This window comes from Mus caroli, unplaced genomic scaffold, assembly GCF_978045245.1.
Source record: "Mus caroli unplaced genomic scaffold, Mus_caroli_1 scaffold_6, whole genome shotgun sequence".
Taxonomy (NCBI): domain Eukaryota; kingdom Metazoa; phylum Chordata; class Mammalia; order Rodentia; family Muridae; genus Mus; species Mus caroli.
In genome coordinates, this window is record NW_028227261.1 from 34,390,899 (window position 1) to 34,402,500 (window position 11,602).

Here is an 11,602-nt window from a genome sequence, read left to right on the forward strand (position 1 = left end):
CCTGAAACTTGTCCCTCCCCACCTGCACCTTTGTTACCATCTGCTCACACCCACTGTAACCTCACCAGCCCCCACCTCTGCCGTGGTGATGGAGGGCTTTGAAAGGTGGTCCAGCTGCTGGGGGTAGTTGCTTTCTGCCCCTCATCAGGATCGAGTAGGTAGCCTCACAAACCAGAAACGGCTCAGCTCCTGCTGTCATGATGAAGCGTGGATCTAGAATGGCTGTGATTTCCCCAAGACCATGCAGCGAATCAAGAGCTATTAGCCCCAGCCCCCGGTCGGTCACCTGTGTTTCCATTTCAGTGTTTGCTCCACTAAGTCTCCTACTTGATTCTTCAATTCCAGACCCTAAGAAGTCTGCCAGCCGTCCTGGGAGTCGGGCTGGCAGTCGGGCCGGCAGTCGAGCCAGCAGCCGGCGAGGAAGCGACGCCTCTGACTTTGACCTTCTAGAGACGCAGTCGGCTTGCTCAGACACTTCAGAGAGCAGTGCTGCGGGGGGCCAGGGCAGCTCCAGACGAGGGCTCACCAAACCGTCCAAAATCCCAACCATGTCTAAGAAGACCACCACTGCCTCCCCCAGGACTCCAGGTCCCAAGCGATAACACTGTACAAGCGCCCCACACCACTATCCACTTTGAATCCTGCTCCATACATTGGGTGTATATTTATTCTGAACGGGAGAAGTTATATTGTTAAAATTGTAAAAGAATAATTGTGTTATGAAGCTGCCTTATTTTTTTTTCCTTTTTGTAAGTTACTATTTTCATGTGAATATTTATGTAGATAAAATTTGCTTCCTGGTAACCCTGTAACAGATAGGGCCCAGAGATGAAATATTTGAGGAAAACAAAAGGTCAAGACGCAAATGTGTATTAAAAAAAAAAGCCTCTAAATAGGGTTTCATGTGGTGCAGGGTTATAAACCTGCTTTATCTTTTAGGATTATTCCTAAATGCATCTTCTTTATAAACTTGACTTGCTATATCAGCAAGGTAAATTATATTAAAAAAAAATAAGAATTCCGAAATGTTTAAGGAACTCTTCTTTCTAAATCACAGACACCTCAGCGAGAATTAAGGAACGGACACTTAAGATTGCATTTCCATTGTTTTACTGTTGTGTAATTTTAGCTGAAGAGACAGAACCTCATCTAGATAGCTTTTGCACATGATATAGCAAAGAGTTCATTGCAATACTGTCTTAAAATAATGTCTCAATACTGGGTGTTAAAGGGCGCATAGCTGCTAGGATTCAGGGGTAAAGGAAACTTCAGAACATTGGGGTTTTAAACTGATCTGTAACTAACTGTCCAACCCAGCCCTCAGTGACTCCTGTGCTCACCAGGCCCCAGGCCCCTGGTGAGGGGGACTCCTTGGTGGCACTGTGAATTGCAGATTTGTTGATCTGCTTTTTTTTTTTCCTATTTATTTAAATGGTCGATCAGCCTCCCATAAACTGAGGAATGAATTCCATAAGCCCAGTTTGAAATGTGGACCTAAAATACTTGCTCATCCTTTAACGGAGTTCACCAGCACACCTGTTCACCAGTCCCGTTTGCTTCCGTCTTTTTTGTGTGTAATAAAGTCAGCTGACCAAGTGAGCACAGAGGGGCTGTCTGGGGCTCCTGTTTTTTAGCTGCTGTTCCTTGTCAGCTCTGACCATGTTGCTGTGTGATTATCTCAATTGGTTTTAATTGAGGCAGAAACTGAAGCTCTACCAATGAACTGTTTAAAAACAAGACACACTTTTGTATTAAAATTGCTTGCAGTAACAATGTTTTGTAATTCTTGGCTTTATTCTGAACCACTACTTTATATTTAAATGTTACCACTAAGGTATAAAAATGTTGTAGTACTTAAAAACATCATTGAACAAGAGTTTTCTTGATGGAAAAAAAATCATAGAACTTACTACTTTTTTTTCTTTATCTTACCTTGTTAGTTTTAACTAAGCACCAGAGAAGTGGGATGTTTTCACACAGATATATAGGGAAGGGATCCTGTCTACCTTTAATCCCAGCACTTGGGAGGCAGAGGCAGGCAGATCTCCGAGTTTGAGGCTAGCCTGGTCTGCAGAGTTCCAGGACAGCCAGGCTACACGGAGATACCCTGTCTCGGGGAAGGAAAAAAAAGTGTGTTGAAAGTACCTTGGGATGGGCAAACTTCCCAAGCGGTGTGCTGAAGTTTCTGTTAGATGATGGGACGTCACAAGCCAGACTTTTACCCTGGTAACCTTGAGACCACTGTAGAGGATGCAAACAAATGGGCAGGCAAAGCCGAAGCGTGGGGAGAACTTGATTCTGATAGACCAGCTCGCCAGGCGGCACCATAAAGAGCTGATTCAGGGTGGGTTATACTGGAGATGGGTGATCCAGACTGGGCCTCCCCTTCTCACATGTGTTTTGTGGCCAGATGATGCATGTTGCCTGCTGGTTACCTAGACAGGTGTCTTGCAGTTTGTACATTTCAGGAGCCATCATTGCCTGTTTGCCATACACCCTCTTGTTATAGTCCGAAGTGGACAAGGGCAGAGGGACTGGCTGCTCTGAGGCCCTCTTGCTAGTTTCCAGACTCATGAAGGAGAACACTACCTAATTATTGGGGAAGACAAGTCAGGTGAAGTTAAGCCCACTGGATATCTGGTCTCAATCCTGGAAGGCAGTCTATTCTGTTCCCTTTGTTTTATAGGTGGAGAGGCGGGTGTGTGCACTAGATCGTAGTATGAAGCCATGGTGGGCTCTTCTGGGGTTGAGTCTTGAACTCCTGTGCTAGTCTGATGGCTCCACTTCTCTAGACCTTAGCTGGCCCTGATGTGACTAGAACAGCCAGATACCAACTGAATGGGAACTCAAGAAAGCGTCCCAACTCTGATCTATGTTCTCACTCCTCAGGCCACATGGCCCTCCAATTCCAGAATTTGGCAAGCTGTAAATGCCTAAGCTGCATAAGGCCAAATGTACAGATTAAAGCTGTGAGCTTGGGACTGGAGAGTTGGCTCGGCAGTTAAGAGTACTTGCTGCCCTCGCAGAAAACCTTTTCAGTTCCCAGCACCAATGGTGATCTACAACCCCCTGTAACTCCAGCTCCAGGGAATCTTCTGGCCTCCGTAGATACCAGTATACACATGCACATACCCACATGCTACACATCCTTATAATTAAAAATAAATATTTGGGGCTAGAGATGTGTTAAGAGCATTTGCACTGGTTGATGGTGCACACCTTTAATCTCAGCACTAGAGAGGCAGAGGCAGGCACATCTGAGTTCTCATCTTCAGAGTGAGTTCCAGGATAGCCAGGGCCACACAGAGAAAAGAGCACTTGCTACTCTTCCAAAGAACCCACGTTTAGTTCCCAGCACCATTATCACACAGTCTCTATAGGCATCTGCACTCACATACACACACCTACTTGTTAGGGTTTTGAGACAAGGTCTTCCTATGTAGCCTTGACTGTCCTGGAATTCACTGTAGACCAGGCTGGTCTCTGAACTCATTGAGTTCTGCCTGCCTCTGCTGGGATTAAAGGCGGATGCCACCACAACCACCTTACTACATACATAATTTGAGTAAATTTATTTTTCATTAAAAACCTTATTCTTAAAAGGCTATGGGAACTTAGTGTAGGCTAATGCTTTCACCGAAGCTGCCCTGCAGCTTCCAATGCCCAGGAGCAGGAGCATGGCAGGACTGGCTGATGCCATATTCCCGGGGGCACTACCTGCTCTTACTCTCTTCCCAGGAAACTTAGGTTATAAGTGTTCCACAAAGCTCATCTGGCAGGCAGGTGTGAGGGAGCCCTGGAGATGTGGCTGGGGAGGGGTGGGTGTCCTTGCAGGCCTTGAGCTAAGATCCAGCACCCACATGGGATGGAAACACCAGTGCCTCTGGCCTCTCCAGACATAGGCACTCATGTGCACACACAATTAAATCTTAAAAACAAAAGCTTTCCTGGTGGTGTCTCCACAAACAGCTTCCATTCAACAGGAATCTGTAAGACAGAGGAAACAGGCCAGATAAAGGCTTAACATATTACAGCGGCCGACAAAGGGGGTTGGCAATGAAGGCGCTGACCACACAAGCCGGGAGACCTGCCTTTAATCCCCAGAACCCACAAAAAGGTTGGGAACGGATTCCACAAAAATCATCTTCTAACCTCTACACGAGTCTCTTCCCTCATAATAATAGTTCTGAGACGTGATTCAAAAAAAACACATGATTGATGGCCTGTGAGATGGCTCAGCAAAGATGCTTGCCACCAAGGCTAATGACCCGTGCTCACTCCAGAGCCTCCATGGTAAGAAAACCAACTACTCCTGTAAGTTGTTTTTGGGCCTCCACATGTGACATGCATGTGCACACACATATTCGATAAATGATAACTCAACAGCCAAGCAGCCAGCATTCCATACATTACAGAGAACTTGCACCCTCGGTACCTCTCAGTGTATACCCCATTCTATGATCTTGAGTCCCCTATGGATAAGAAAATTCAGTAACTTAGCACACTCATAGTCAGCAGCAGGTGAGCCAGAAAGCTCAGGGTTTAACACTCTCTTCTTCAAGAAACTTTGTGCTGTTCCAGGGTTCCACTCACAGGCACCTCCCTCCTCTTCCTGGCCCTGATCCTCTGCCCCTCCAGAAGCTTCACCAGCTCCTCTGGGGACGCAGCTTTCATTCGGCTTTTGGAAATGGCCAAGTTCACAGACAGTCAACACCACTAGAGTGGGGACTGTTCAAAAGGGGGAGTCTTGGTTCAGGGCTCAGTACAGACCAGCCCACCATGATGGTTGTCAAATTGGATTCTGATAGAGGCTCTTGGGTGACTGGCAAAGCCCTGTTCCAGTTTATAGGAATAGGAAGCACTGTGGAAAGAGTAACTGGCTAGTTCCTAAGCTCACATGAATGTTTCAGCGCTACCAACCAACCCCATGCTGGGCTGCTTATAGTAAGTAGGCTGGTAGCCCAGGATAGTCTAGAATGCAACCTGAGAGGTACAGGTGGGGTGGGAGGTTCTTAATGGTATGATGTGGAGTCTGCTGCATTAAGTACCCAGGGTCCAGAGGGGGTGGGGGAGGGGAGCTATGGACAGGAGACTCTATTTTCCTGAACAAAAATTATATGGACATCTTTCTACCTCAGTCATCAAGCCCTATGAATTCAGCCCCCCAACTTTCACTATTAAGGAATTATTGTCAGCCCCTGTCCCTATTACTATGTCTCCAACGTCAGCCCCTGACTTTTCCCCCTCCCTCCTACCTACACTTCCTCACCCTAGCTCTACCCTCGGTTTGGACAGTTTCAAAAGCTACTTGGCAGCATCATCCCCCTTTTTTTTTTTTCCTGAGACAGGGTTTCTCTGTATATCCCTGGCTGTCCTGGAACTCACTTTGTAGACCAGGCTGGCCTCGAACTCAGAAATCAGCCTGCCTCTGCCTCCCAAGTGCTGGAATTAAAGGCATGCACCACCACCTCCCAGCTGGCAGCATCGTCCTTAAAAGCCCAACATTTCCCCCCTTTTCTTTCTTCTTTCTGCTCTATCCTCCTCCCCTCCTGCCCCTTCCTCCCTCTCCTCTTCTTCCTTGTTCTGTTTTGTTTTTGTTTTGAGACAAGGTATGACTGTAGCTATGAAGCTAGTCCTGGCTGTCTTGAACCATGTAAATTATTCTGGCCTTGAATTTACAGCCGTCTTCCTGAACCTTCAGTTGTTCTGTGTTGAAGTTCACTCCAGTTCTTCTTCCCAGCCCCATGCTCCCAGAAATAACAGACTCAAAATATATTTACAAATACCTTGGCCATATAACTAAACTAGGCTCTTCTCTGACTATATCATAACTTCAAATAACTCCAATCTACACTTTGTCACATGGCTGGTTACCTGTGCTCAGATAGCATCTCAGGTGACATCTATCTCATCACATCTTCTTAGGTGAATCTCCCAGAATCATTTCTGCCTACAGGATGTCTCACCTCCTATTTCCTACCTAAGCTATAAATGATGCTTATAAGAGATTCTACATGGGCTGGTGAGATGGCTCAGTGGGTAAGAGCACCCGACTGCTCTTCCGAAGGTCCAGAGTTCAAATCCCAGAAACCACGTGGTGGCTCACAACCATCCGCAACGAGATCTGGCGCCCTCTTCTGGAATGTCTGAAGACAGCTACAGTGTACTTACATATAATAAATAAATAAATCTTTAAAAAAAAAAAAAAAAAGAGATTCTACAGCTCTGTGTCTTAAAGGGGGCTTTGAAGCAGTATGGCAATTGACCTGTTGGATAAAAGACAGACTACACATGCTTATTTGAAGGGTTGAGTTGATACCTGAAACTTTGAAACAAGGCTGGAGAAATCTGGGTTTAGTTGCCAGAACATCAGGTGGCTCACAACGGGCTGTAATTCCAATCGGCCTCTTCTGGCATCAGAGGACATTTGCACACAGGAGGTGCACACATTTAAGAAAAAAGAAAACAGGCTGGTGAGATGGCTCAGCCAGTAAGAGCACTGATTGCTCTTCCCAAGGTTCTGAGTTCAAATCTCAGCAACCACATGGTGGCTCACTACCATCCGTAATGAGATCTGACGCTCTCTTCTGGTGCATCTGAAGTCAGCTACAGTGTTCTTATATATAAAATGATAAATAAATCTTTGAGCTGGAGCAAGCAGAGACTAAGAGAGCAGAGTTGGCCAGAGCAAGAGGGGTTGACCAGAGGAAGTAGAGGTCCTAAAAATTCAATTCCAAACAACCACATGAAGGCTGACAACCATCTGTACAGCTACAGTGTACTCATATACATTAAATAAATCCTTAAAAATATATATGAAAACATTTTTTTAAAAAATGCAAAAGGACCACACCAGCATGATTTTAGTAGGTGTTATACATTTATTTGCATTTGTATTTTGAATGCACAGTAGAGAGAGAATCCTTAATTGGCCCAGACCCTCCATCACGTAGCACCACCTGCAGGGCCTTTATGGTCTTTTTCCTGGGAGCCTCCCTAGCATTCACCCTTCGCCTGAGGTAAAGTGCTTAGCACTCAGCTTTCCCATTTTTTGTTTTGTTTTGTTTTGTTTTGAGCCTTTGTGGGGCACAGTAGCACATGCCATAATCCCAGAGGCAGGGATAGGCAGGCATATCTATGAGTTTGAGTCCAGCCGGTTCTATAGGTCAAGTTCCAGGTCCACCAATGCTACATAGTGAGAACCTACCTCAGAGCGGGGGCAGGGCTGGTATAGAAATCTGGAGATGACATTCAGAAATAGCACCTCCCAAGGGGAAGGAAAAGAACAAGCTATCGGCCTTAGACCTCAAGTGGCTGAAGGACAGAATGTATTCGGTGTCTACTGTATCTTTACATCCTTCAGTGATGTTACCGATATGGACCAGAGGTGCAAGGAGCTGGGCGCCATTGCCCTGCAAATCAAACTCCAGACCGCAGGAGGAAACAGATCCAAGACTCCCTGGATCTGGAGCCCAGTCAACCCTCAGCGATCTTGCTTGTTCAGGGATGTGAAGATTAGGCAGGTTGAGGTTGTCACTCCCATCCCGTGTGACAGAACTTGAAGGAAGGGGGGTCATCGTGATCTGTGAACAGAATTTCTCAAAAATTAGTTTGTTAATAAGTTGCTTTGTGTAAGCTAAGAAAGAAAGAGAGAGAGAGAGAAAAGGAAGAAGAAAAGGAAAAGAGGCCCATAATGTGTGCCCATAATGGCTTGTAAACACTAATAGGTCTGGAAGACCTGTTACCTGTCATTATGACACTCCCAGTCTTGACGCAGCCAGTCCCTCTGCTGGGTACTTTCCTCCCACTGACTTCCGCCTTTCCTGTTCGATTCCTTCCAGCCTCCCGGAGCTCATTCGCTGCTCCACTTGAGCCACACCAACACCTTTATGGTCTGTGTCAGTGCTGTGGCAGCCGTCTTGGGAGGCCGGAGTGCGTAAAGGGGAGGAACCAGTCAGGGAGTTTTTGCAAGGTCTCTTTCTTGCAAGCCCCTGGGGAGTTGTCACAAATGAGATAAGCGAAGGTGACCCTACTTCGGGAGGCTCAGAGCCCTATCCCGGGTTGGATCTACAAAGGGAACCGCCGGGCAGAGAAGGAGTCTGGAGCGGAGTAGCGGGGGGCTGGGCCCTGGTTACTGCTGGCAACGGAATGTGTGCCCCACCCTCGCTGCACTGCCCGCACCCGCCCGGCCCCGACGGCCGGAACTAGGGGCGCATGCTGAGACTTCCAGAGCAGAAGGGCGACGCTGCGGGTCCTACCGCTGCTCCGGGACTCAGGATCCCACCCGCGCCCAGGGCGCGAGTGCTTGCTTCAAAGGTCCCAATGTCTCCTTTTGTAGCCAGGTATGAGCCCCGGAAGCTGGATGGGGACCCAGGACACCCTTAAAGGCCTCTCTTCAGCCCGTTCGTACCCACCTACGGGTGCACCAGGCGGCTCCCACCACTTCGCGCACAAGTAGTAGTGCGACCATCCCCAGGCGTCTCTCCGCACTCGGACCCGCCCCCCGTGGCCCCATTGGCTGGTCGGGGAAGGGGCGGGGCCGAGGAAGAGCGCTAGCCAGTCTGAGCTGCCACCAAAGTCCTCCTGCGGACACTCGCAAGTCAGCGCCGTGAGAGCCCACGTTGCTCTGAGGGACCTACCGACGCGGCGATCGCCTGCCGAGTGCGTGGTGAGCAGTCGCTGTAGAGCTGCCCGCGATAGGTGCGAACTCAGGGGATCCACTGCGGCGTCTGGTCCTCCCCGTCCGGGCGTAGCGCCCGAGCCCTGCCAGCTACCAGTGGATGCGCGACGGCTGAAAGTCCGAGATGGCTATGCGTCCCGGGCCACTCTGGCTATTGGGCCTTGCTCTGTGCGCGCTGGGAGGCGGCCACGGTCCGCGTCCCCCGCACACCTGTCCGCAGCGTCGCCTGGGAGCGCGCGAGCGCCGCGACATGCAGCGTGAAATCCTGGCGGTGCTCGGGCTACCCGGACGACCCCGACCCCGTGCACCACCCGCCGCTGCCCGGCAGCCAGCGTCCGCGCCCCTCTTCATGTTGGACCTATACCACGCCATGACCGATGACGATGACGGCGGACCACCACAGGCTCACTTGGGCCGTGCCGACCTGGTCATGAGCTTCGTCAACATGGGTGAGTGCAGGGCATCAGGGATCCGGATGGGGCGGTAGGGGGAGGAGAGGGTGGCCGTGAGCGTGGCCGCCTGTCGGGGGATGATGCCCTCGGGTAATACAAGGCCCCTGGGACAGGGAGCCATGGTTCAGTAAAACCACAGGGAGGGGCGACTGCAGGGGATCAGGATTGGAAGGTCCGTTTTTTGCGCCTGTGCCCAGGGTCTTTGCCCCACTAAGGCACCCAGGAGTTGGGATCTGGCGATGTCCAGGTCCCGTAGGTAGCATCAGAAAACAGTCCTGGGTATACTGATGAGTAACCAGACCGTGATGCTGTCACTGTGATAAACGCAGCCCTGAAGAGAGGGAGGGACAAAGTTCAGTGTGGAAACCTGTGGTCATATCAAAATGACCAGAGCTGACCCTCACGCCCGGACAGCGGGCTCTTTCTGTGGGTGACTGGGTGGGGCGCAGTGTCAGGAGGTGGAGTGGACAGACTCAGACATGACTGTAGTCTTGTGGGCCTGGGCCCCAGCGCCTGGACCTTGGCCTGGCATGGAGAATGTTCAGGCCAGTGAGTGACCCAAGGGGCAGCTGTGAGTCCATTCTCCCAAAGCATGGCTCCTCCTTTCTCCAGGGACCTGTAGACATCAGGACCACTTTCTCCTACTAGTCTTTTATTTTTTTACTTACATGTATGAGGGTTTTACCTTACCTGCATGTGTGTCTGTGTACCACATTCATGCCCAGTGCTGGCAGATGTCCTAAAACTGGCATCACAGTTGTGAGCAGCCCTGTGTGTGCTGGAAAATCAAATCTAAGTTCTCAAGAAGATCCTAAGCATGGAGAGGTAGTAGTTACAGCCCCACATGTGGTCTGTCCTGAGTCCCCACCCTGCCCTCTAAGCAGGAGAGAGTATATAGATTCCTCCTGCCCTGGAACTTTCAGTCCCAAACACCCACCTTCTCCCTGTGCTGTGTTCCACCCTACCTTGGCCACCATGAGCTATGGATGGGGATTGGGTATGCTCTCTACCTGCCTTCAGGTAGGGAAACAAGTGGCTCCTGAGCCATCCTCCAGCTACAACCCCCACCTTTAAATTTAAAAAAAAAATTGTGTGTGTGTGTGTGTGTGTGTGTACACGTACGGGATTTTCCTGTCTGTCTGTATATGTACCAAGTGCATGCAGTGTCTCATGGGGGCAGACGAGGGTGTCAGATCCTCTGGGACTGGAGTCAGAGATTATAGGAAGTCATGAGCAGCGAGTGCTGAGCCTGCTCTGCAGCCCCAGCTTCTAAAAGTCTGAAAGATAATTTTCCGGAGGTTTTCCTCACTGTGGGTCAGACCCCCACCAGCTTTGCTGATGCTTGTGGCTATTGAGCTGGGCAGGTTTGAATGCCCAGCTTGAGCTGAGACCAGGGAAAGGACCCTGCCCTGGCCACCAGCCCAGCAGAGCCTCCTAACAGCAGGTGACCATCAAGTCTCCACTCCCATTACCCAGGGGAGAGCAGGGAGGCCCAGAGAGGCAGTGACTGCCCTGAAATAGCATACTTGGATTGCCTGACTCTCCCTCCAGTGCTCAGGTTGGTGATATTCCCTCCAAGACGGGGCTAGCTTTTGATAGGATGTGGGCAGAGGAACCTAAGGGACTGCAGAGTGTGTGGGATCAGCCACTCGTTTCCCTACCTGAAGGCCCCCAAGCCTCTGTTTCACATCCATAACTCGGTGGCCAAGGTAGGGTAGAGCACAGCACATCAGGAAGGCGGATATTTCTGACCAAAAGCAGGAGGGACCTACGTACTGTTTCCTGCTTAGAGGGCAGGGTGGGGACTTAGGGCAGACTACATGTGGGGCTGTAACTGCCTCTTCATGCTTAGGACAGGCTGACCCAGGGTTTAGGACTAAGAACGAAGGATAGACTTGCCCAAGAATGTCCCTAGAGGAGCTGCTGATCAGAATGAATCACCACCCAACCCATGTTCTGTACCCCGCCCCCCCTCCTCTGGTCAAAACAGGAACAGCTCTGGTGGGAACTGATGCTGTGAACAGACCAGGGCCTGCTGCTGCTGGGCAACTTTAGAGAAGTCGCTTATGGTCTCTGAGCCTAAATCTGTCCTTTTAAATGGGACTCCTAGGTCTGGCATGGTGACACACACCTTTAATTACAGAACTGAGGAGGTAGAGCTAGGGGGCGGTGGGGGGGGAGGGGTAGCTCTATGAGTTCCAAGCCAGCCAGAGCTATATAGTGAGACCCTGTCTAAAAATAAATGAATAAATGGGACTCCCAGTGAACTGTCCTCAAGGTTATATGACTGACTGACAGGTGAACAGGAGCAGAAAAGCAGCCTCACTCCCTTGAGAGTGTGAACTAGGACATGGCCACTGCCACCCCAGTGTGACCCAGAGCCAGGCCACTGCTAACCCCCCAGCCCTTCCTGCTGCATCCTATCCTTGCACATAAAGCAGTAAAATCTCTATGTGGCTACATGTGTTAA

At 49.8% G+C, this 11,602-nt stretch overlaps 2 protein-coding genes across 22 annotated transcripts in view; both read left to right on the forward strand.

The window, feature by feature from the left end:
• The window catches only part of Macf1 (microtubule actin crosslinking factor 1), a 341,227-nt gene extending 339,454 nt beyond the window's left edge, over positions 1 to 1,773 (forward strand). For all 21 annotated transcript variants that reach the window (XM_085838977.1, XM_085838973.1, XM_085838974.1 and 18 more), the window contains one exon: positions 346 to 1,773. In XM_085838977.1, the coding sequence (XP_085695103.1) occupies positions 346 to 602 (257 nt within the window). In that variant the 3' untranslated portion in view covers positions 603 to 1,773. The remainder of the gene's footprint in view (positions 1 to 345) is intronic.
• A 6,898-nt stretch (positions 1,774 to 8,671) lies between these two features.
• The window catches only part of LOC110293403 (bone morphogenetic protein 8A), a 30,937-nt gene continuing 28,006 nt past the window's right edge, over positions 8,672 to 11,602 (forward strand). The window contains exon 1 of the mRNA XM_085838995.1: positions 8,672 to 9,129. Within this exon, the coding sequence (XP_085695121.1) occupies positions 8,805 to 9,129 (325 nt within the window). The 5' untranslated portion in view covers positions 8,672 to 8,804. The remainder of the gene's footprint in view (positions 9,130 to 11,602) is intronic.